Source organism: Halichoerus grypus, chromosome 13, assembly GCF_964656455.1.
Source record: "Halichoerus grypus chromosome 13, mHalGry1.hap1.1, whole genome shotgun sequence".
Lineage (NCBI taxonomy): Eukaryota > Metazoa > Chordata > Mammalia > Carnivora > Phocidae > Halichoerus > Halichoerus grypus.
The window spans coordinates 17038167-17064162 of NC_135724.1; the positions used below are offsets into that span (position 1 = coordinate 17038167).

The 25996-nt window shown below is 43.5% G+C and overlaps 1 protein-coding gene across 9 annotated transcripts in view; it reads right to left on the reverse strand.

Moving 5' to 3' along the window:
* The window catches only part of NEDD4L (NEDD4 like E3 ubiquitin protein ligase), a 332582-nt gene that overhangs the window by 20332 nt on the left and 286254 nt on the right, over positions 1-25996 (reverse strand). For all 9 annotated transcript variants that reach the window (XM_078060261.1, XM_078060259.1, XM_078060260.1 and 6 more), the window contains 8 exons: positions 24128-24205; positions 22633-22687; positions 18356-18414; positions 11307-11372; positions 9083-9312; positions 7443-7564; positions 4825-4895; positions 3058-3153 (listed from right to left, as the gene is read on the reverse strand). In XM_078060261.1, the coding sequence (XP_077916387.1) occupies positions 3058-3153; positions 4825-4895; positions 7443-7564; positions 9083-9312; positions 11307-11372; positions 18356-18414; positions 22633-22687; positions 24128-24205 (777 nt within the window). The remainder of the gene's footprint in view (positions 1-3057; positions 3154-4824; positions 4896-7442; positions 7565-9082; positions 9313-11306; positions 11373-18355; positions 18415-22632; positions 22688-24127; positions 24206-25996) is intronic.

Consider the following 25996-nt stretch of genomic DNA (forward strand, 5'->3'; position numbering starts at 1 on the left):
AAATTCTCACCAACCAGAAAGAAAACACTGCACAATAATGACCACAGCTGGAGTTTCTTTCCGTGAAATGACAGCTACCGCCCAACTTCACGGCCTGATGTTTCCAGTTGCGGAATGAAAAAACAAACAAACAAACTGCTAACAGCCCCGAGGAAGGCCAGCTGCATGTACGGTCCACGTGTGTGGTGACTTCACGTCGTTGAAGAAATGACTATGTTCTGGCCCAAGGGAGGCACGCGCTTCCTCTTGGGTTCAAGTAAAAGGCAACGCAGTGAACAGTTGTGCAGAGGGCTGGAGGAGGGGAGAGGCGGGGACATCAGTGGACACCCACGCTGGTTCCACCGCTCCCCAGTCCCAGGCGCTGTGCTGCTGAGTGCATGGTGGCCAGCAAGACGCATACCCAGTGCTGCCGCCACCAGCCTGCGCTTAATGCCCCACACCTAATCATAGAAATAAATGCACAGTCATCCATGCTATATGCCACAGGGAGACATGGACGCACTCTGAAGTATTATGGCCTGGGGTCAGGGTTGGTTTCCTTGAGGAAGGGATTGTCTGAACAGCAGGTGGGAGGCAGTATGTTCCCAAGAGATGGAATGGCATGAGCAAAGGTCCTGAGGCAAGAAGGAACTTGGTACGTTCAGGAAGTCCAATGAGACCCAGCCAGAGAGCACGAGGGGCAGCTCTGTGATGCAAAAATGCATCTGGAGACAGAGCAGATGGGGCAAGGCCATGTGGGACCTCATGGGGCCAATCAATGATCTGGATCTTTATCTTCCAATGTTTCTGGCAGAGGGTTGACGACTTTTAAGTCCTGAAAAGACCAGTCTGCCATTAAAGGAGAACAAGGTGGATATAAAAGCCCAGCTAGGAGTCTATGAGACAGGATGGTAGCTTAGACTCGGGTGTTGGAGGAGTGGGAAGGGGGAACAGACAGATTTGAGAAGTATTTGGGGGTTAAAATGAACAAGGCTTGGGGAGGGACTGGAAATGGGAGATGTGATCAATATGTGGCTGCTTAATTCTCTCTCAATTTCTTCCCAGAATGCAAAAGAGATAACACTAGTTCCCTGTTAGTCAGGTTAGCTCTAAAAAGGGAAGCGGCAATTTAACAAATAGGGCGCCTAATCATTCTCTTACTCCTCCTGTGAGTCTGTTTTGATTACTGCATTACTCCACCCGATTCAATCCAAAAGTCAGAAGAACCTACAGCATCCAATGAGGAGGGCTGAGAATTGTTTTTGATGAATAACTGATATGAATTATAATGATCATCAGAACTTTTATTAGAAGTCTACTTAAAAATCCCAACATGGTGTGTTTGGGTGTCATTTATTAGGCAGAAACAGTTCCATTTACCTGTCACTAAGGCAGCTTCCCCAGCACATCTGCTTCCAGCCCTGGCATTGCTAACATCTTCTGAACCGTGGTAAGTTAGTCATATGGTTTTCTATATAAGTGGATATAAAGGGTTTTCTTGTTTTGTTTTGTTTTTTGCAGTCAACGCACAGGATCGATTTTAAGTCTTCCTTGGTTCCTTATTTCTACTCCTTCCTCCATGTGTTAGAAATGAAAGGAAGACAGAGTTCCAGGATGATTATCCGTGTGTTACCCTTGGAAAATTGGCAGTTAGCACCCTTAAATAGGTCCAGCTTAAAAAACGAAGTCATTGAGTTATTTTGTTTTCTCACACTCAGAGCTTCTGTTACTTACAACATTATTAACAGTTAAAAAAAAAAATAAAAACAAAACTAGGTTAGCGCCATTCATTCATTTGCTCGATAAGCATTCAGCAGGTCTCAGCGGCCGCTGAGCGCCAGAAAGACCAAGGCGACTGAGGTCAGCTCACAGGGGATAGTGGATCCGTAATGATTGGGGAACAGCCTGAGAAGAGTTCTGGGAGAGGGGACGACACTGTGCAGGAATGCGGAGGGCGCTGCACAGACAGGGAGCTTGCCCAGAAGTGTCTGTGCAGACAAGGTTATTGGTATGCTACGGTTGTCAAGGTGAGCAAGTGGAGGGGTCAAAAGATCAGGCTAAAGGTGGGCAGTGCCGGGTCATAAGCTATGCTAAAAAAAAAAAAAAAAAAAAGGTTTCAATTTACCCTGAAGGTCACAGAAAGGCCAACCAAGAATTTTTAAGTAGACAAACTGCATGTTTGTGTTTGCTTTCTAAGACAGTGAACCCAAGAGGGCAGGCACCTGATTTCCTAGCTTCACCTACATAACTGAGCACCGCAATGTAAAGTGATAGGCATTTTTGACAGCAGAGTACACTTTTAACAACCTCTGAAGCAACAAGGAAGATCAGTTTCATTTTCCACATGGCAACCCTTCAAGTGGGCTCCATGGTCTCATTCATTTCAAGGTCATGTAGATTTGCTCTGGGACATGGGAACCGTGTCTGGGCTTTTGTGAAAGGACAGGTACCAGGGCTGGATAAATACCGTCAACAGACCTCACAAAAAGCACCGTGATCACCAGGAACAAATGAATAGAAGGTTTCGGGTTTAAGACAAACACACCCTATGGAACTTTAGGACGGTGATGAGAATTCCCAGCAGGCATTATGTTTGACATAGACCTTTATGATGAATTCAGCCTAATGACAGTGTGTATGCAAAGCAAGAAGGGAATGCTAGAAAAATCCGAGCCTGCTGAGCCCAAGACAACTTTCATCATGACCATAGAACCCTTAAAGGCCCCGCCAAACATCACCTCTCCTGGTCATGTACTTAAACCACTACTTCAACACACGATTTTTTGAAGTACTTAAATTCTAAAACCAAGGCCTAAACACTCACATTCCGATTTGCTTTAAGTGAGAAGGAGATGGGCTTCACACCCCAGAGGCCTCAGAATCTCTAACTTGGCCGTAAGAGCGGAAGAACTTAGCTTCCTGGCAGGACAAGGAGGTACCCGTGTAATGAGATGCTAATTAACATCTGAAGCTCTCAGAAGTGATTTTAATTGTCCAGCGGAGTCCTGTTATAGCCCTTCTGTGAAGAAGCAAAGACTCTGAAGTCAAAGAGGGAGTCCCGGGGAGGCCCACACGTACCTGTCCAAAGTTTTCTTCATCAATACAGAACATCAGGTCCAGTTCAGTAGGATCATTTTCCAAGATCCACTTCAATGAGTTGTAATATTCACTATCCTATAGAAATGACAGAGAAATTAAGTTTTCCTCCCCAAATACAAACTCATTTGACTTCTTCAAGTCATTAAGTCTTTTTAACGCAATTCCCCTCAGAATGCTCAAAGATTACTAGTCACTAATAGGTTTCTTGCTCTGCTCCAAACCTACTCTTCCCCTGTAATTTAAAATACAAACCAAACCAAAAAAATGTTTTGGTAGTCAGGAGGGGATTGGACGTGAATCCTGTCCTCCGTAAAGGGTAGAGGAAGCAACCTGCTCTGGACTGGCAGAAGGAACATCAAGTTGACCATGGAGAGATCAATATACGTCCGATCTTTTAAGGGTGAAAATATCAGAGGAAAACAGGAAAGACAGAAAATGTTCTACTTAAATACCAACGATTTTATCCCCCCTTCCTGTGCTTTTACTGCTCTCGGCAAGTCCTGTAAGCAAACAGGAAGGCTGCTCTGTCAGAGCCAGACACAGCCCACAGGGGCCTGGGCTCCTCTCTCGGGGGCAGGCCCAGGGGCTCCACCACTGGGGACACGCTGGACAGGCTCCGGGAAGGCAGAAGAGAATGCGTGCACCAACCGTCAACAGGTGGTATAAAATTTAGGTTCAGAAGAAATGTCTATGTTCCCAGCTCCCTCATTCTATGATAATAAAAGGGTAAGTTAAAGGTGGAAGCTTTGAGGCTGCTACTGGGGTTCTGTGTAGCAACTCGCCCACGGGAAAACCAGCGGAGTGGATTCAAGTGCACTGTGGGCGTCACCCTCTTCCTTCACGCAGAGATGATGAGCAGAGCTCCGACGAATGCTGGTAAATGAGGAGAATACGGCTCATACATATGCCCTGAGAGTCAGCATCGACACCACAGCGAGGCCAAGGGGATGCACGTGCTTTCTCATCAAGTGACAGGATATGAAAGCAGAGCTGCAATACCCCAAGTGGACAAAGAGCTTCCTGATGGCCCTGTGAGTGCACTGGCACTCGGGCAAACACCCCCACGCTCGGCTGGAGCGGGCCGGTGGGGGGATGGGTGAATTAACAGAAAACCAGAAGCAGCAAGCACGTTATGAGAAGAGTGTCACTTTTGTTTTTATAGAAAATCCTTTTGACCCTAAAATGGTCAGCCTAGATATAATGGGTAAGTTGACTGCAATGGGAAAGCCCAAATCATGTTTCAGAGAGTGTCTTCTAGCATCCTTTTCTAACTGGGTTCATCCCATCCCCGGCACCGAACCGGTCACTTCCATATCTGGAAGTGCTCTTCCCTTTAGCTACGTTTTGGCCTGCGCTCCTTCCATGTTTTGAGATCAGAAAACAGAGGGATAGCTGATGAATCTCTAAACATTTGGATCAGCGGTTTTCGAAGGAAAGTTAAGAGCTGCAGTGAGACCCCCAGATGACCCTTGGATTCAGTTTGGTCAAACCAGTTCCAGGGAAGTGAGGTGGCTGAGACTGGAGTCTACCCACCTCGAGCAGCACGATTCTAGGAAATGTGAACAACGATTTACTTATTAGAATTTAGGGAGCTCAATTAACTTCGTGAACAAGTCAACGTTCCTTGTTGTTCACAGTGAATGAAAACACCCACAAAAATCACTGCAACTACAACATGGTCTCAGCTACCCCTCTGCGAGGCAGAGGGGCCCATGATGCCCAGGGGAGTGATCTATATTTACTCACCACAGATTCCATGTCATTCAGAGTTATCTGCTTTCCCAACATCATTTTGTAAAACGGTCTAATGAAGAAACCTAAGACAGGGAGGAAAAATATGGGTTAGTTCTCAAAGCTGTGATACTGCTGAAATAAAAAATGAAGCTGCCCTCAGGCTGAATGACAGGCCAGGCCTGGCCTAGGGGAAGGCAAGGCTCAGGCACGTCAGTACAACAGGAAGGGGTCTAAAGGCTTCTAAGGAGGGAGAAAAAAGTCAGGGCCAAGCGGGAGTCTGCAGCTCAAACAAGGCACATGACCAAGAGGACAAAAGAGCAGTGGAAGCAGAGGGGACAAGACTGAGACTTGCCAGGGGTGGGCCGGGGTGAGGACAGGCCAGAGAGGGGACTGGGAAGCACACAGCCGGCAGGGGGCGCTGGAGAGTCAGGCCGCTGCCAGTGGGGCTCGGGTGTCATGGAAAAGCCAGGTGAAAATTTCACCTGCACTTGGGGATCACTGCTTGGGCAGTAATTGGGAGAAAACAAGGAAGGGGGCAAGTGGGAGACGAGGGAGACCACTCAGAAGGCTGTGCAGTGTTCCAAGGGAGGGGGATGAAGGTCTCTGGCGATGGACTCCACCACCACAGAGGTGGCCCGCAGGGACCCTGATTTGCCTTCCCCAAGGGCAAGTCAGCATCCCTTGGGCACCACCTCCTCCCAGGGGGCCCTTCTCCCCCTCCTCCTTCACCCTCACCCCCCTGCCCCATCCAATCTGTCACAGCGCTCTGCTGCATAGTCCCCATCCTGCTGGCTCAATAACCTTCGGGGTCTAGGGAGGTAAAAGGTAGTAAAAGGAGGAAACCAGCAGAAGGCAGCGGTGGGCTGACCTGTAGAGCGCACAGCCTCTGCCTACAGGGGGCACGCACATTCTGACCACACACCCGGGGGCACTCTGGCTCTTAACTCCGCAATTCGAGGTACACTGTTGTCCCCCAGTGTGGCAGTCTCCTCCACTCCCTGACATGTTCCTGCCCCTCCCCGCTACTCCTTCCATGGAGCTTGGCTCTGAAGTGATCCCAGCTTCGAAATGCATAAATCCTACCCCACCCTCGAGGTGATACACAGCAGGTCAACACACTCCCTGGCTCTCCAGCCAAGCCGCCTTCTCCTCGGCCTGCTCCTTGTGCCCCCTTCTGTTGCTGTGATTCTTCTGCTCCCCACCATCCCCCCGCCCCAAGAGAATAGAAGTTCACTGAGGTCAGGATCCTATCTTCTACTTTCTAGATTTCTCCAAAGCAACTAAGAATGCCTTCTCACTTGGCAGAAGGTAAATAAACAGACCTCTAAGAAGGCTGAAATGAATCTGCATAGGCTGAAATAATCTATGGCATGACTCCAAAGTTGCAAATTAAAATATATTTATACACACACTATGTATATGTATATATTTTATATATACATAAACAATGACTGTGGTTTCCTTCAAATCAGAAAAAAAAAAAATGTTTATTTTCCCAACCAAAAATAAAATATGAAATGAGAGGATCAAAAATCAGCTAGCAATTACCAGTGAAAATGTATTGAAGGGAAAAGTACAGAGGGGACATCAATTACTTTTTGGAATAGCTAAGGTTCCATAAACACAATTAACATAATTCCCCATAAAACCTCATTTTCTATGGTAATTACAATTTTGCCCCAAATCTTACTCTCTGCCTTCTATCCTCAACTGTTTCATGCCCAAATTCTTCAAAAAATAGATATTTTTGAAGATTTTATTTATTAGAGAGAGAGAGTGCTCCTGTGGGGAGGGGGAGAGTGAGAAGGACAAGCAGACTCCTTGCTGAGCACAGAGCCCTTTGCGGGGCTCGATCTCATGACCCTGAGATCATGACCTGAGCTGAAATCAAGAATCGCACATTTAATCGACTAAGCCACCCAGGCCCCCCTTCAAAAACATTTCAGATTCAATTTCCTCACCGATTATTTCTGTGATGCCCTCTTATGGGCATTACTTCTGAAGTGACTGAATGCAGAAGAGGTCTCTACTACCAAGAATCCTATAGATCCAGCCAGGAAGGGAGTCTGACTTCTAACTTTAAGTATACCTTGAAATTCTTCCATGACTTATATGCTCTAAATAATAGAGAGATTCTTTTGTGCCATCTGTTTTAGCAGTGATCCTAGGGTCAATCTCTTCACTGAGTGATAACATTGCTTTGAAATTATTTACAATCTCTTCACATTCAAAAATAATAATTTGGGGACAAACGGAACAATAGCAGGATATTGGATGGATTAGATCATTTTAATTAACTTTTCAATTAGCTTTTCCATCTGTCACTAAATCTACCTCTTGTTAAAAAAAAAAAGTTATTCTGGAAAACATAGAAAATGTGCAAATACAGAATGTTCTGTGCTTTACACTGTATTTAAACGGTGTAGACACTATGTCTTCAGTGCTCAAATTAGGATGACACCAGGGAAAAGCACCTCTTTTATGGGCAAACCAAAAAACTAATTCATCCAATTACAGAGAATCAGTGACACTTTTGCTTAGCATCGTGATGTGAAAGATAGGACACCTAGTAAGGAACCACAAACGGCACTGTCCTATTTTGGTTACTTTGTGACATTTCAGTAACTTACCATCCAAAAGTTTCCCATGAAATACTGCCAGACCAGCAACTCTTCCAATGAAAGTGAAATAGGACAAATGGTCTTCATTACAGAGGCCTGAATTGGGGTTGATCTGAAGTGTGTAGTTGTCCCTTTGGGGAGGGAGAGACAGGTAAAGCGCAATCATACTTTTAAATAAGAAATTCAACGACCTGAATTCTCCTTTGCCACCGGTCCTTTGACTTGCACAGCGCACCTGCGAACATTCTGTACCCGATGGGAAAAGGCATAAAAGCCAGAGAACACGACTGACTGTTTAGTTAGCCCCTTTGTGACCGACTGAGGTCTAACAGAGCAGGTGCACATGCCCTATGTAAGTCACACCACCAGAAACTGTTGGTATTTGACTACCTTTGCTCTATAAAAAATGTCAATTGCATATGGTTCAGTCAAATATTTTGGGAGGACGAGAAACACCATGTAACGGAGGGGCCATGTGTCGACTGCCAATGATGTGAGTACTACAGGTTTTCTCTGTGAGGATGAGGGTTAATTCCTTTGAGAGGCTTTTGGTTTGGAGATTAAAAGTTTTTCTGATGGACCCAACCCTTGGTCTGACCACCACTCTGCTCTGAAGGCTCCAAGGGCACTGGGAGTAGCATTTAGCTGTCTCAACAATACAAACCTCGAAATGTTCACATTTATCTAATCATCCTTCTTTGGTCTCAAGATCTTGAGGATCAGTGGTTTTTAAACTGGGCTCCACAGATTCCCTGGGCGGGGAGGGGGGGTCTCTCTGGGAATGTGGGTGAGAGATAAGGGTCTCGCCTCCCTACCCTGCCCTCCACTTCAATGGTTTTATCAATTTCACATAGCAGGCTTTCTCATGGGACTGGGGAGCAACAACAAAAAAACAAAATGGGAATTCTTGGCTAGAGCAACCAAGGAGAGCTCCCAGGAGAGTGGCACCAGGCAGATGATGCGGGAGAACCCATGTCCCTTGGCGGCACAGGTTGCCCTTCAGCAAGGTCAACGACTATTCTACTGGGGCCTCAGGTCCAGCCGAAGCCTTTGGAAACTCCACAGCCTGGAAGGAGCTCCCGGCCTTGTAAGTTGTGGGTGTCTGATTCCTGAGAATGCAACTAAATCTGCCTCAGTTTCTGTTTGGTGAAGATGAAATCCCAATACAAGGGAGAATCTGTTTCTTCCCTTACAGGACCAAGACATGGTCCTTTATATCCTGAAGAATGGGTCCTCAAAGTTCATCATCATTTGCCTCTGAGCAGAACTTCAGAAACTATTCTTGTTCATAACCTGATGATGAGTTCCTGAATTCTGACATTGACAAATCCTCCTGAATTAGCATAACATTACAAATGAAAATTGCCTCTTGTTCCTAACCATAAGTCCCCAGCACATTTTCCATTTCAATTATATGAACCCGAATGACAAGGGAAAAATCATTTTTAGGTGTTCACAGAGCACATTACTTCACCATGTAGAGTCAGAACCTGTTCTAGACTTATGGGGGGAGGGGAGTGCTGAAATCAGCGATGTTAATTCATCTCAAATGACTGAGCCACTCATTCTCCCATTAGGTTTAAATTCATTACTAATTACTTTTTCGGGGCGGGGGGGAGACACATTCTGAGTGCACTCTGCATACTTACGTTGCAGAGTACTCAAAAAGCCCATAGTAGGGGTTGAACATCTCTTTGGACAGTAGGAAGAACCACTCTCTGGCCACACCCCCATAGTCAAGACCTTTCTCTGATTCAAATTCGATCCACAGTCTGGCTTTCAGGACGTCTGGTCTTTTCACAGACATGATTCTCCGATAGGACTCTTCAAAGATGTTATTTCTGTGAAGTTTCATTTCAAACCTATTTGGAATATCAGCCTACACGAAAGAAGAAAACAAGCACGTAATCACACGGCAAATACACATCTTACTTTCGAACAGAGAAAAACAACAAAGAGTAGAGATGATGGCAGTCTTCAAATAAACAAGCAGTGACCAAGGGCTCCAACTGAGATTCCCTCCTTCAGGGATTTTATTCACACAGACAGCGAGCCCCACTACGTCAGGATAAGATACACAGAGCTTATACCAGCAGCTGTCAGACGGAGCCAGCAACACATGTGGCACAAGAAACTATGTGGAGCAGAAGACAATCGTCCTCTCCCCGCCTTTTATAAACAACCGTGAGGCTCCTGTCCACCCACTGGCCACTGAAATATGGTCAACTCTCCATATTGCTTCTGTCGAAGAAAGGGATGTCAGTCCAGGTCATCAAAACCCAGAAAACAATTCCCATCTGGCCCAGTTGAGAGCATTCTCAACTCTGGCAGGGTCTCCAGCTGGTAGATGTGATCCATGATGCCTATAAGCTAATTCTGGTGCCATGAGAAGTGGGACCTCGAGGATCATGCCAGGTTGTGGGAAAGCATGGCAAAGGTCACAGTTAAAGAACATGAACATAAACAAGCACTTGAGCGAAGTTGTGAATCACTGCTGCCTGGAAAAAGGAGGACCAGGGTTAGCCTTGCTCTGACAGTGGAGTTGCAGCGGGAGTTTCCCGGCAGGTGACACCCCAGCGGGAGTGCCAGGGTGTGACAGGCTCCTATCCACAAAGTCATCCCCAACTACTGGGGGACATGTCGGTTACTCACTAAATAACACTGAGGAATTTTATGTGTGTGTATCAGGGTCACTTTCAAGGCAGTTATCCAAGAGCTACTTGAATCAGCACGCTGGGAGGGAGAGGACCCAACGTGGGAGCTCCTGACGCAGGGACTGTCTCATGCACCTGCGTGTCCCCAGTGCCTTGGCCATTGCAGAGGCCCAGAAAAGAGGCATCAGCCAAAGGCATGGAATGGGAGAGACCACGACGGAGCCCGGGCAGACTGGGGTGAGGGGAGTTGTGCCCAATACTCTCCTCTTCCCAAGGGGAGGAAGCCAAGAAACAGTGGCCGGTGCAGAAACCATGAGTGCGCACACTGAGGGGAAAATTGGTAAAACCTGCACCAGAGAGGTGACGTCAGACAGTAAGACAGAAGACACGGTGCAGATCTGGGGAGGATGTGCCGGGAGAAAATGTAATACTGTGATTTAAAACTCGGCCTGTAGGGGCGCCTGGGTGGCTCAGTTGGTTAAGCAACTGCCTTCGGCTCAGGTCATGATCCTGGAGTCCCGGGATCGAGTCCCACATCGGGCTCCCTGCTCAGCGGGGCGTCTGCTTCTCCCTCTGACCCTTCCCCTCTCATGCTCTCTGTCTCCCATTCTCTCTCTCAGATAAATAAATAAAATCTTTAAAAAAAAAAAAAAAAAAAAAAAAAAAAACAAAACTTGGCCTGTAAAAACCTCATAGGGTTTCTCAGTTTTGTAAAAACCTTGCAAGGTTTCCCACTGAGAATTTTAATCTGAAAATTATACTCGCTCTTAACAGGCCAAATATTATAATTTAGTATTGTAAATTATATTTGGGTTATAAATATAATTAAAACTATACTTTTGAATTGGGAGGGAAGGATGGGAACATTTTTCTGAGTAGGGTCTAGGTTTTATGATGATGACCGCAGGCTTCTCCACACTTTTTGACTAGGTCCCGAATTATTTTATATCCCACTAAAATCATTTTTATCTTGTTATGTATTACATAAGAAATTACCATTCAGGTTGATTTGATATGTAATACTAAGTTTGTCTTCACTTACCAGGTCTCTTAAAAAGAAAATTCAGATTGAAGATCCAGGTGGATCAAAGTGCAATGGGAAAAGGAAGGTAACATTTTTAGTATACACATAAAGGTAACACACAAGTTGTTCTCACTGAAGTAACTTTGGCAACTTACAGATGACTAAAACAGCATTTTTGGAAGACATGTTACTCACAGGTTTCTTTAATTTCTTCCTAAAGTAGTCATATTTCTGTTTAAATTCTCTGGAGTAAGGAACAGCCTGGAAGATAAATTTATAAATATAGATAAACAATACACTTGAAATTTTATGTATACTGAGCCAACATTCACAGAATTTCACAAATCATAAACCTTAAAATTCTCACTCTCCATATTATCACTGAAATTTATATAATGTCTACATAGTACATGGGAAAGTTCTAGAAATGATTGAGGCTAATCAGCACTGTATTGGGGGGGGCTTTCACCCCTGAAAACAACTGTACTGATATTCAAGAAATTATTTTTAAGGGATATGCCACATAAACCAAATATACTGTCCATGTGACTTCTGTCTAAATGGGAGTCAGGGTGTAACCTTTTTGCTGTTGTTGTTGTTGTTGTTATAAGTTTAGGTAAAAGTTACTGGCTATGATTCTTTAACGCAAAACCCAAAATGACCTATGTGGTCATTTTGAAAAGACTCTTCATGCTTTTAAAAACCATGGGGAGGAAATAAAATGACAAGAAAGGCCAGTGAACTGATACTCTTATCAAGGAATACAAAATCAGGTAGAAAGCATTCTGGAAACATCTTCGATTTAGGAGTCAGAAGGTTTGCCTCTTACTAGTTAGTAATCTTGGGCAGGGATTTCTTTAAATCTGGAATGGCTTATCTAGGAAGCAGAGTGATGGTACCAAAGGTGTGGGTTCGGTAACTGAGTTAAGCTTTCATTACTCAAAGTTCTGGAATCTATCCTGGCGAAGTAATAACCTTTTAATGTAGTCATTTATATTCTTTACTTCCTATGTTGTAAAGTAGCTTACAATATCTGAGAGCCAGAGCCCTGACTTCAGGCTACTGAAAAGGCTTCTAATTTTTTTTATGAAGCAGAGAAGATTGGCTTTTGCACACACATGGACATAACTGGGACAGCCTCATACTCAGAAAAACTTGTTGCTTTTTCACAAATAGTATGAATTTGGGCAAGAACAGTTCTGCTGATATCGTTTTGGGCTAAGTTAACAAAATATACTGATCCTTAGTAAAGAGTCTCCAGACTCCAAGCCTAACACCACCTTATACTTTCAGAAAGAGGAGAAGTGAGGAACCAAAGCTTCCCTCCTTCATACTATTTTAAGACACAATCACACAAACAATAAGCCAAAACAAAAATAACCACTCTTATAGAAAACAATAATCATGTCAGTGTTTTGCTTTGTAATTCAAGAACAATAAAGACAATGTGTTTATATATCCGAAGAACATTCTACAGACAATTTATGGGTACCTCGGGTCTGCTCTTAGTTTTTAAGCCATTCTTCATTTGATTTTCCACTGGGCACTAGATTTGACCACATATCATATTTATTTGGGGCCGTGTTTAGTCTGACGATACCATGTATGAATCCTTATTCTAAAAAATGTAGAAATTTTGCCAATATCTGGACAACCACCACAGTGAGGGAAAGGATACAATGTTCTGACAAAAGCCATGTCATGTTTTTGGCCCCACTAACACTACAGCCCGTTACAAATTAAGACGTCCTGTATATTCGCTCTTTGGTGGTTCCTCCGCTGATTCATTCTACAGTATTTCTTGAGCACCTACTGTGTGCCAGGCATTTTAGGTGCTAGGGAAGTCATGGTGCATCAACCAAAGATTTCTTCCCCTGTGCCCTCCTGGAGCTTGCAAGCTACTGTGTGCAAGTGGAAGCGGGAAATAAATGAAGAGTGGTGAATGTTTTGAGGAAAAGCTGAGAGAGAGCTCTCGGCAGGCTACGATACGAGCGGTCAGGGAAGGCAAGCTCTGAGGAAGGGACATCTGAGCCGAACCCAGGGTGACAGGAGGGAATAAATCACTAGAAAGCAGTGTGTGTAAAGTCTCGAGAAGGAAAGCGTTCGGCTGATGCTCTTAGCTACGCTGAACTGTGACAGAGGGAACGTAAGCTGAAAAAAGGTTATGTCCTTTCACTACCTCAGGCCAGCTTCAGCGGACCTGGCTTGTAAGGCAGACTCCCGTGCCAGCCAGCCATGTGACGGACCCTCCGGACGACGGAATTTCTTCACGTTAAGAAGAAATGGACCGGAAGCACTTCAAGCCTCTTCCATTTCCAAAAATCTGTGATTCCCAGCCTATTATTTTTTGGTTTTGTGTCCTCCCCCGAAAATGTTGAAGAAAGGCTTAAAATACAAGTTCAAGAGTCTTAAGTGAAGGGGAGGGGGAGGGGATATATTTTAAAATGTTGCCCCCAGCCCGTGCTCTCTACTCCCCTGTCCAACTTATAACTGGGGGGTGCCGATTACATGTGGGTGGAAATAAAATGCTGAGATATTTCTGGTCTTTCTTCTTCTGGGGAACGAGGCATGAAAATGGAAAAATCCTGATCCTCCTCCAATACTTCTCTTTTCTCTCTAGAGAGAGTTCTTATGAGTAAGAAGAAGTGCAATAAGGAGGTTTTTACCATCTCCTCCTCAACAGAAGCCCACAGTGTAGCAGGACAAAGACATCCATACCACGGAGCCTCTGAAGACACTTCCAAGGGTGGTCCATGTCTTGTACTGGACAGGCCAGATTGTTGACTCTCTCTTGAAAATTTGGCATCTTATTTTCTTATGTACAATTGAACTTACAAAATTAAGCCTGCATCAGAACTTAACATGTCTGTTGATTCAAGCCCTTCGCTCTTTCTTAAATAGGTTTTCTATTCTGAGCACAAGTGACGTGCTGACTTATTGGAGAAGTCGGGTCTGAACGTTTTCGTGTCGTCCTAGCCCACCCGGTGCCGGAGCTCCTTACGGAGGACGGCTCGCGTCCGACACGGAGACACGGGTGGGGTCAGTACACCTGCAGCTTCACTTCGACTTTTGGCATTTGCTGGAACCAAGGGCGACACAATTAGTTTTCCGAGCTTCTGACAAATTGGGAATAACAACATCTTCCCTGCCTTCTTGAGGGGACTGCTTGGAGTTTTCAAAGCAGCTGATTATAAAGTTCTCGGCCAAGTACAAAGCGTGACACGAACATGAGACAGTATTCATAAGAGCAGCAAGCACGGACAGCACTGGATCAACACTTGCACTGGTGACGCTGGTAACACAGAGCGCATACTGACTTAAGTAATGCTGTGCTGAGTGGCCACAGGAAGGGGCCCCCCTCCCCGAATCTGGGCTATTTTTTAAAACTTGGGGAAAAAGAGAAATTCGAGGTTCCAGATAAGAAGACTTAAAATTAAAGAAGTGGGCATTGGACCTAGACTGGGCGCTTGGGCTGGGGTCTTAAACCACAGACGGGGGACACAGAAGTTGGCCTACAGTCTGCATGACCTAGGGAGTAAGAGCAGAGTTCCCTGCTTAAAACCTACAACTGACATGGGGACAAGAAAACTACCCGCCAGCCCAGGAAAGTCGTAAGGAAGCTTACCTTCTGTCCAGGACCACAAACGAGAGAAAAACAAAAAGAAACAGACCTGTAATAAATTCATACTCTAAGCCTACACCAAAGCGGGTATGAAGTCCACAGTTATATTAACTGGGCCTGCATGATCCCAAGCTAAGAAGTTAACGGTAAATACAGGTCAGGTCTTATAAATGCCTCATGGCGGGGGGAGGGGGAGGAGGAAAAGAAAAAAAGAAAAAAACAAAGATGAGCGCACACACACAAATTATAAACTGAACTAAACCGAACTACCATTGAGGAGTCTACAAACACAACGTGGGGCAGATTTAGTGCCCCCGTGGCCAGAGGTAACAGAATAATCTGAAAGAGGATATGAAATAAGCATTTTAAGAATGATTAGAGAGCTAAGTATGAATTAAAAAAGAAAATAAAAATAAAAAATGGAAGAACATGATAGAATAACAGTAACTGAAAAGACCAAGCAAATTTAAAAAGACCCAATAGAACGATGAGTAATTATACACAGTTAATGAAGTAACAGACACAATGAACTGGTAAAGGGTAGGTTATAAAAAGCTTAAAAAAGAATTAGCTGGAAGAGCTAAGCCCACAATACAGCAATGAGGAGAGCTAGAGATTGAGGGAGGGAGAGACAGACCGAGAGAGAGTGAGAGAGCGAGAGAGAGATGGAAAACTGGAAAACTAAGAGATTGGGAAGACAGAAGGTAAAGGTGAATCACATACCCAGGAGGAATTACTGGTACAGATAACCAGGAAGAATGGCAAAGATACAGTATGTGAGAAGTAACTGCCAAGAATCTTCCAGAATGGAGGGAAGACAGGGTCTTCATACTGAAGAATTACAATGAGTCCAAAGCAGAATCAATATAAAGAAATCCACGCTTAGGTTCCTGAGAGTAAAATTATACAACACCAAAGTCACAGAGAAAATTCAAAACTGCCAGAGAAAAGAAAGATTTACCCATCAGAAAAATGCCAATCAACAACAAGCTTCTCAACAGTTGTGGAGGCCAGAAGACAAGAAAGAAGATCTCCAAAGTATTAGGAAAATTAACTGTTAGCCAAGGCTTCTAAAGCTGAACTGTCATTTAACAGAGAGGTCAGATAAGCCTTCTCTCTCAGACTAAGAGCTTCCCACTCTCAGACAGTGCTGCTCTAGGGGGTATCACCACCCCTGGGAGGGTGCGTCCAAACACAGATTGCTGGGCCCACCCCCAACATCACTGATTTTCAGTAGGCCTGGCTTGGGACTCCCAAATTTTTTCTAACAAGTTTCCAGACGATTCTGATGCTGCCGATCTGTAGACTCTGAGAATCCGGAACCATACTTCATTCAGAAGATAACCTGGAAACAGCAGGTGTAAGAAGCGATGGTGGGCAAAGAAATCTGCCTACATATAAGGGAAGGAAGTAAGCCGTGCTGTTGAGAACAAAGATAAAATACCAATGGCTGTTTGGAAAGTTTTAAAATGTTGCTGAACAATGGAAAGTAAGAGGGAAGAATGGCATGAGAGGTCCCTCAAGTCCCATCTTGCTCAGGAGGAGAGAGCAATTAATTTTGTCATGAAGTACGTTGGTTAAAAATGTTAACGTAAGCACTGAAAGCACAGAAATAGAAAATACAACTTCCAAGCAAATATAGAAAATGAAAGAAAATAAAGGGCACTTTATCAATCTAATAGAAGGTAGGAAAAGAGAAAAAATACAGCTAACTGAGAGGGAGAAAAGACATTACCAGGCAGGTACTAAGGAAGAGAAAGTGAATGTAACTGACTGATAAAGCCATGCTTGCCATCAGAGAGTCTGACACTACTGTCTTGGGTAGACAGAACAGCCAGGAAAAAAAAGCAGTGATGGAAATGAGTAATTTGAACACCATATGCTTGATTTAATGGACATATAAAGAACTCTATACCCAACAAAGACAGAATACACATTCTTTTCAAACACAAAAGGAACATTTATAAAAAATGGCCAAGCTGCCAAGGAAGTTTCAAATATCTGGTAATCAATATTCCATAGATAATATTCTCTGACCACAAAGCAGTAAAATTAGAAAATTAGTAAGAAATGGATAGGCAAAAACCCTTCCATACTCTTAGAAACGAAAAGCACGTTCTAAATAACTTGTAAGTCAAGGAGAGAAAGAAATCATGGAAATTACCAAATATTCAGAACTGAATGACAACAAAAGCCAGCTGTCTACATTAAGTGGGTAATTACCTAAATACACATACTCTTCCTGAAAGAAGTATCCCTACTACTAAGGAAAGAGTAAATAAGGCTCTTTTGTTAGTATATATATAAAAAAAAAAGATCTTTCTTTGGGTCAAATTTACTTGGATTTATGATGCCGAACAATTTTCAATAGCAGTAAGAACTAACAGTGTTTGAGTGAAGGTAGATGATCGATAAGTGATAGAGATTATTTCAAAAGGCTTCAGAATTATGTCAAAAGTCCTCTGTCACTTGAAAACAGCCTTGATTCCTGAATACGTTTCCCATGATGTAGAAGAGAAAAAACAGGACTCTAACGCCTTATCGTGACTGTGAATATATCAAAAGGAAACCATGGTAGTAAGGCAGGTGTTGAAGTCACATAAAAAGCAGCTGTTTTAACTGAGGTATGATTGGGCACTTTGCATTACACAGTAGCAAAGCAGCTGAACAAAGCCAATAAACAAATCCAACAAATTAACTAAGGGGATGTCAAGTATCAAGGTAGGTTTGCATGGTATTACCTTTTAAGTTTTCAAACAGACTTACCTTTGTAATTCAAAACCTAATTTGAACGGAATCAGATTAAAGCTACAAAAGCAGTATTATAAAAATACCTAATGGCCTCTTAGCTCAGCATTCAATATGCTTTATTTCCTTTTGCTCCTCCGGTTTTTAGCAGAGTTTGCAATGCTTTGCTGATGCCATACATTTCCTGTAATTCCAAATTAGCTCCCCGCACTCATATAAACACTGACCAGAGATGCTGGTACATTCCCTGCCGATGACTGTGACCCATGCAGTATTCGGGACCAAGTCCTTATGAACACAGCGTGTGGCAGTATTTTAAGAGGGTGCTCTACCTAGCTTCCTTTTGCACCTGGTGTATACGTGGGGACTGAGAGGAAGTTAGTGGGTCAACAGAGACAAAAGTTCTTAACTCTGCCAGCTCCAGAGGTTGGCTACAACCTCCCCCAACTTTTCCAGACGTTCCACGCTGGAAGAGAGTCAGAATACAGCTTAAATTTGTTAGCATGCATTTACCACTCTTGGCCAAAAGAAATGACAAAATGCTACAGATATAGGGCTTGGCTTGGTATAAAAAGGAAGAGAGGACATTTTGATTGTTATACCTTTAATCCACCTTTTTACAAAGGAGAAAAGAAAATGTTTAGTTTCTTACCATTAGCAAAGCACTTTCTTTTCCTTTATAGCAAAAGCCCTTCAAAAAGGCAAATGCAGTTGTATCCCACCCGGGAACACCAGTGAGGAGGAGATGGGGGCGATTCTAAACTAGCCAACCACACCAGGCCCCTGGCACCGGGTAAGCAGTAATACTCAAGAAATACATGTTTAGATGCAAGCCAAATATTACACTGAAGAGTTAAAACTTGAGAATACTGACCGGACCAGTAATAGCTGGATTCTGCAGCCTTGGGTCTTCCCACTGAGTAATTTTGCTATCTGAAAATTAATGTTTAAAAAAAAAAAAATCAGCATATTAGTTCAAATCTATTCTGTGTCAAAAATGTTTTAGAAAGAATTATTTCTAGATTTTTTTCAAAAGCTGTCTCCCAAAATAAATAACTTAGTATTGCAGGGTTAGAAGAGCACCCTATTCTATATGCCAGCCCCCTCTGCCCATACTGTTTAGTTAAAAACACTCCATCAAAAATGCACGACTAAAGCCAAACCATCTATTCACACTGTTTTTGGCAAGAAAATCTGCCAAAATTTCAATTATAAACCCCTGTTCTTTCAAGGATTTATAATTTGATCTTGATTTTTCTTTAACTGAAAAAAGGCATAACAAGTCTTAGTCCCTAAAAAGTTTAACACACACACACGATTTTTCTCATTTCAAATACTTTTTTCTTTGCTTATGGCATTGAAAAACTGTTTTCAACTAAGAATCCTACACTGGACAAATGAATAATCCATTACACGTGTCACTCATATGCATGCAAAAATCAGAGCTGCTAAGGAGTCCCAAAAAATGAGCATTAGATAGAGCAAAGAGCACAGATTTAAAGGTTTCCCTTTTGGTCAAGTTGGCAAGAAGTGTGTTCTTTCTTCTAAATGTGTCCGTGCCGGCAAGACTGCTCCATGCCGCCTACACAATTATTCCAGTGGTGTAGGTGGTAAGGTGCCACAGGGACCCTGAATCACATGGGTTTTCTGACTGTGCACAGGGATTACTGTGTGTGTGGGAGGCAGGGATGGACTTGCGTGAAAGGGTATGGGGAGGGCAGACTGGGGGAGAATGGGTTCTCTCTGGAGTTTTAGGGAATCTAAGTTGTTAAAAAAAAAAAGGAAATTAAGAATATTGATTCTGCTTATTTCCTATGTACTTTGTAAATAGATTGATAAGAATAACCATTAAATTTGGGTTTAATGACCGTACCAGGAATTTTTCCAAATCTGGTATATAGAATTATTTTAATGAAAGCAGAGGTCAAGTTTTAAAATGCTGAAGCACATGATTCTGGACTCATGTTGGCAGGAAATGTACGTGAGATGTTTCGATGGTTTTAGAGAACTCTGATGGAAGCAAAAGGCATTTTGGGCCCCTGACCTCATGCATAAGAAATCTGGAAAGTAAAGTTGCCATTGTGATGGAGAATAAAAGAAAACCAAATAAAGAGTACAGCTGAGTGATAGCTCCCTGGAGTACAGTCCTATCACCTGGGTACCATCAAAGCAGAAGTAAATTAATGACTACCTACACATGGCGTCTCCCACATAGTCTGTCTAGTTCCACCCTTGACATGTGCACCCACATTTCCCATGGCGACCTCAAATCCAACTCTACCAAAACCAAACCCATAATCTTCCAGGAACAAAACCCGTTCCTGTGTTCCTGTACTCCCAAATGCCAGCATCATAGGCATTCACTGTTCAATCCCAGCACTGGCTCCATCCCTATCCTCCCAGCCATTCTCCTCTGGCGCTCGCCATTCTGTTCCCCGTCTCGCTGAGAAAGCTGCTTTCGGGAGGGCGCAGAGCTTCCATAGACTGTGCCCTCTCTTTCCCTGGCCTCGGGTTCGCTCATCCCAGTTCAAGCCTTCCTTTGCAGTTCTGCCGCAAGGATCTTTCTAAAGAACAAATCTGACCAGTCAGGACCCTCCAGAAAAACCTTCAGGACCTCCCTCCTGCCTGCAGAAGGGACTCGAGTTCCCACCCCTGGCGGACCCCCTCTGACCTATGTGCAGGACTCCTCTGTGCCCTGGCCACTTGCAGCCCCACCATAGGTCTCGGACTGTGGCCCAGGCCACACACCTTCATACATCTGTATGTTTTCTCCCTCCTGGGGTTGCTCTCCTCGGGCTTTCCTGCATAAATCTGACTCATCACTTGGGATCCATCCGAAAAGTAATCTGTTCCTAAGGTCCTTTTGCAGCCAGCCCCCAGCCCTAGCGCCTGGCCACATAGCGAGCAAGTGTGGTCCTCACCTGTTCTGCTTCTTCAAAGCTGGTTCGTTCCTCTATCCAACACTGCAAATACCTCCTGGGGCTCCCAAGTCTCTATGTGGTTACAATGCAGATCGGTTTTACAGCTAAGTATTGTCAATATAGGATATGAATGTGTAGTGGCCATTTACTCACTTTTTCCAGAACTTCTGAATCTAAACTTGTCTTTTGTCCTCATTGTATTTGAAATAATAAAGGGACAAGAATGAAGGAGAAGAATGAGAACTCAAGTTAATTTAGCTACTATTAACAGGTTTGGTAAGACTGCTGGCAAGAAAGACGAAAGTAGGATTTTACAGCCTCACTGGAATTTTATTTTCTCTTCTAGCTTTGATCTGAGACACCTGTGGCCACTGACTCACAGTTGAGGGGCATACCTGGTCTTTAAGAAGAACCACATGACCCCTAAAGAGAGGTAGCGATTCAGTTCAAGATCTTCCCTTAACGTTTTACTCCAGGCTCGAGACAGGAGCTATTTAATCAATGTCAATACCTCATCTCTTCTGAAATGACGTCTTTAAGCTGTCTGTTCTGGCAAGAGGAGTGGGAAGGGAGTGAGCTGAGCGCTTGGAGGGACTGGTGGCTTGAATAAGGAACAGCCCATTTAGCAAAACTAACCTCTCCTGCCTCCCAACAAACAGAAACAGGGGAAGCCTGGGGCGGGCATCGTTGCTGCTTCTCCAAGACGAGTTCTCTCCACTTTCCAACCAAGGACATGACCTTCCTCACACCTTCACCACTGACCCTCCATGAATTAACTTCAAGTCACCGTTTATCAAGCATCTACTCTATATTATACTAGGTGTACGCACACCACGAGAAAAATAATCTATGATCTTTATTATTTCTAACGTACACTGGGATGGACTTTATTGGCAATAGAGTTTTTCTTGTTTTGGGGCCCTTGCATTAAGAACATTCATGAAATTCTTTTCAGGCTGACCTGAACATCAGATCACCAGCCAGAACATGGCCACAATGCTGTGTGAAATATTCTGTGTGTAGCAGAACAGGGTTGTGTTACTGGTTAAGACCTTGTTTTAAGAAAAAGATCTTTATTATTCATACCTACCTTTGAAAACTGAAATTGTAAAGCATAAAAACTAAAAGAGGAATGGTTTTTTGTTCTTGGTGGGAAAAAGAGGTGTGCCCCCTTCCCTTCTTTTAATAAATTATGCTATAAGTAGAATTACAAATAGCATATCAGAGAAAAAAGTGGGGGTACACACATTTTATAGCATTTATGGTAGCAATTTTAGGCTCACTGTAAAATTCTGGACAGCAGGCAAACCCTCAGTAGTTTTACTGGTCAAAGACAAAACTAAACCTATGTACCGTGAATTACCAAATTTTAACCAAAGCGTAGCCCATTCCCCACAATTGGCTCATCAGCGGACTTTTGATTAAAGAGAATATAAGGCTGGAGAAACCTGGGGCAGACTTGCTAATCTTTAGGAACCAAATGAAAACAAAAGATCAAAACACTACCAATTGCACACACTTCTAAATAGAACTGCAAACTTCTTTTAAATATACATTTTTCAGAAGTTCTAAGGGATATACAAATATGTTCCCATGGAGAACATGTTGCCTTAAAAAAAAAAACACCTAGCTAAAAGCAATACCTTTATCAGTTTAACTTTTAGTTGAAATGAGAAACCACACATTTATTCATAAGGTGCTGGAGCAACTATAATACTGTAATTTCAAGATACGAACTACATACAGATTAGTGTGCTGGGTGCAAAGAAACATGCTATGAATAGAAAATAAGTCAGAACGGGCTTCTTGCCATAAGACCCTTGATGGCCAGTGTTTAACATGCTGCTTCAAGCACTGCTCACACATAGATTTTGGACTCAATTATAACTTCTAACCTTATTTTCTATTACTACAGTGTATTTATTAAAAGTGCAGATATCAAGGGGTTATTGACCCAAAAAATTTTTTTAATGAAGGGAAAAAAAATAGTTAATAAGTCACAAGATCAAATCGGATAAAAGCTTGGTGGGCTCCTTTCAAGCAAACTTGGGATGAATGTACAGTACCGTACGAGGGCACTGATTCTCTGGCCTCATTCTCTCCACATAACACCTGGCTGCCTGGACAAAGAGTAAAATGACAAACCTTTCACTATAATATTCGAATGATTCCCTGTCCCCCCCATCCCTTTACCTGCAATGCCTGTGTGTCTATAAAAGAGCTTACTTACTATGGTCAATATAAAACGTTCGGCCATCCAAGTGAATTCTTTCTTCCCAACCAGGCTGGTATTAGAAGAAAGAGAGAGAGAGAATATAAACATTAGCTAACAGTTCCAAAAAAAATTAAAAATAAAAATAAAAATCAATGGCTAAACACTCTAAGGACACTTTCTGACTCTTTTAGGGTACATTGTTACATTAAGAACAGGCCACAAACATTTCAAGTTGATGACAACATCTAGCAACACACTGTATCACATGTTCGCCAGCCTCAGGAGCCTTCACTCACTGTGTGATGAACAGGAAGCAGGGCTTGCTATTTCAAAAGCTTCAAAGGGCAACTCCAGCATTCCATGGAATAGTTGAGTTTAGGACTGAATAGCTCATTTAATTAAATATTTACCAAGTACTGAAGGGAGGAGGGAGGTTAATTTAAAAATGTCAGAGACAGATGCTTTGGTCCTGCCACCACGTGGCTGAATGACCTAAAGCTGAGATTCTCTGGTGTGGGCTCTCACTCTTTGGACTCAGGGAATAGATGGATATGGGTATTTTTTTCCAACGTAAAGCTGGTATGCCCTCATTATATGAACGGTGCCTACTTGCTATCTGAAACTCAGGAATCCAACCCATGAGGACAGCCCGTGATCTTTCACGTCTAATCTCGGTCTCTGGCACTCTCTGGGCTCTTTCCATCTCAACCCAGGAACCAAACAGTTCTGGAGAGGGAGGGATATTTGTGTAAAACCTGATGAATGAAGACTGAACCCTAACCTTCCTAGATTCAAGTTGTGCCATCACATACCACGCACCAGGCAACAGACAGGTTCTTGCGCTTGGAAAATCCCCTTGGAAGAGCTCCCAGCACCCTTCCATTCTACAGGAGTCTTGAGTCTCCCTACCTTCCTGCCCTTGTAAGGCTTTTTGATTTGGGGGGAGGCGGCTGAGAAGGATGTATGGTGAAAGTTTCATTCAAAATCTAATATGGAGTAAATAGAGCTCAACTCCCCAAAGAGAATAAACCGATGAAAAATTATGTTTTATAAACAGTCCTCAACAAGGGAGAAAAACTTAAAATATCTGCAGGCTAATGACTTACAGAAACCACCTGTGATCACTTCGGCCTTTTTCTCCCACTGTTTTTAATATTTCTGTTCCGGTGACTGAATTAGCCATATGGATGGAACCCAGTGGTTGCAAAGTTACAAAATAAATGCGTGCTGCCTAAACTACCACATGTAGAGAATGCCTCTTACATCCTAGTTACAAGGTCTACTTTCTCCTAGCCGCTAACAACTCAGAAACCTCTTTCACAAGTATGGGGCATCAGCTGTATGTGCTATTAGAATTCAGCCATGCACCTAATTCTGTGAAGAGATTACAGACCAGTGGGACCCAAAACAGCCTGGAGAAAGAGAAGGCCCACAGGGTCTCTCCCTCCACACGGGGCAGATGAATGGATAAACATTTTCAGACTTGTCCCTGCATCTGCAGTGTACTCACAGGGAGAGGGCCGAGGTCATTGGGGTTTAAAGATGCCTTTGACCGCATATGCACTGGAAATTTCAGGCGTGGATCTTCCTGCAAGAAAACGTAGAAGGCAGAGGACATTAAGAGTGACTCTGTGCGTGACGTCATTGGCTCCTCCCCTTCCGGAGCAGCGCCGCCGGGGGAGGAGAGGACCTCTCTTTGTGCAGGAAGGCTGGCCGACCAGCTCTCAAGCAAGATTTTACTCTTCTCCTTGTCCTTGGTGAAGGCAGAACAGCTTTAAATAACAGGTGAAGCATTTTCCGCCAAGACGTCTAGCAGGTGAAGAGGAAGAGAGTCCCAGCAGGGAAGTTACTATGGAAACCAGAATGGAGGGTGCTGGAGAAGATGAGGCTCTGTTTTGCAGAGGGGTAGGGAGGATGGTTCGTAAGTCTCTCTTGGCTACTGAGCTGCGGGTGAGGGCAGCCAGCCATTCCATCGGGCCTGAGCTTCCTGCTGTGCCCTTCCACCCCTTGATCTACGGCAGAGGATGTGAATCTGATCTGAGGGTCAAGTCCTGTCCTGGCCAGAGTTCGGTGGCCTTGTACTAGAGAACTTTACTGAGATTCCTGATCAAGTTCTGCAAATGAGATTCTCATTTATGTCTCAGTACTTAAAAGTTCGCCAAGGACTTCTCTTAAGGGATATGGCTCACAAGATACTACAAAGAACCAACAAAAGGAAATACGTGCTCTGGCATCTTGGGTCATGCTTTACAATTGACAATTGACAAAGAACAGGCAGATGTCTCATCTTGCAACGGCCCCGTTAGGAGGCTGCGCACACGATCTCTGCTTCTTTAGATGAGGACACTGAGCTGCCGAGACCACGAGAACTTGCCTGAGAGCTCTCACCCAGAGTCTGGGAGCACCCGGGAGCGGCCTCTCACGTACACAGACCCAACGAAAATGCAATGGAACTTAGAGAATTCACATTTTAAACTCAAAAGATTAGGAAACAAATGATAAAACTCAGAATAGCACATTGTCAACCAAATAAGCCTAAGATTTAAAAAAAAAAAACTAAAAAAAAAACCAAACCCCTTTATTTCAATTACATGAAAGACTTTGTTGCTGTCAAATCACTAAAAGGTTTTCTGCCTCACCATTTTCCCAAGGCAACAAGAAAATGAAATAATTGGTATAAACCTTGGAAAATAATAAAACTCACTTTGTGACAGCTAATGGGTATGAAAATGCTCTCAAACTGATTACAGTGATGGTTGCAACATGTTTATTTAATGGTCTAAAAACCACTCACTCGTATATTTTAAACAGGTGAACTGTAGGACATGTGAGTTATACTCCAAGAAAGCTGTTAAAAAAATTTCCCAAGTCAACAGCATAAGCTGTTAGCATCACTGGATTATAACAAAATGACAGATCTTTGAACTGGCAATGTCTACAAAAAAAACCCTCCAAAATAAAAAAATAAAACCAACCTTGGCTTTCTATTAACTAGAGCAAACTATTAACTGAAGAAATAAATCGTGTGAGCAGTTTATGATAGATATTGACCCTGAACCTTACTGATAATCCTTTTTGAAGGGTAATCAGAGGAATAAAATAGGTCCAGTATTCTGTCGTATACTGGAACACAGTGCAGTAAACGGACCCACTAAGATTTTGGATTTATAAGGTCCAAGAAGCTGATAATTGGGTAAATATTTGTGACAGGTTGATTGTGGACAGAGGAAAAACTTGCAGCACCCCACTGAGAGCTAGCTCTGAGCTGGACCCGGTGATGCCACAACCACAGGGCACCCCGGGTACCCCCCTCCCAGCCACTGACCATGCTAGCTTCCGGATGCTGCATGCAAGACCAGCCGTGCCTTGGAATCATACA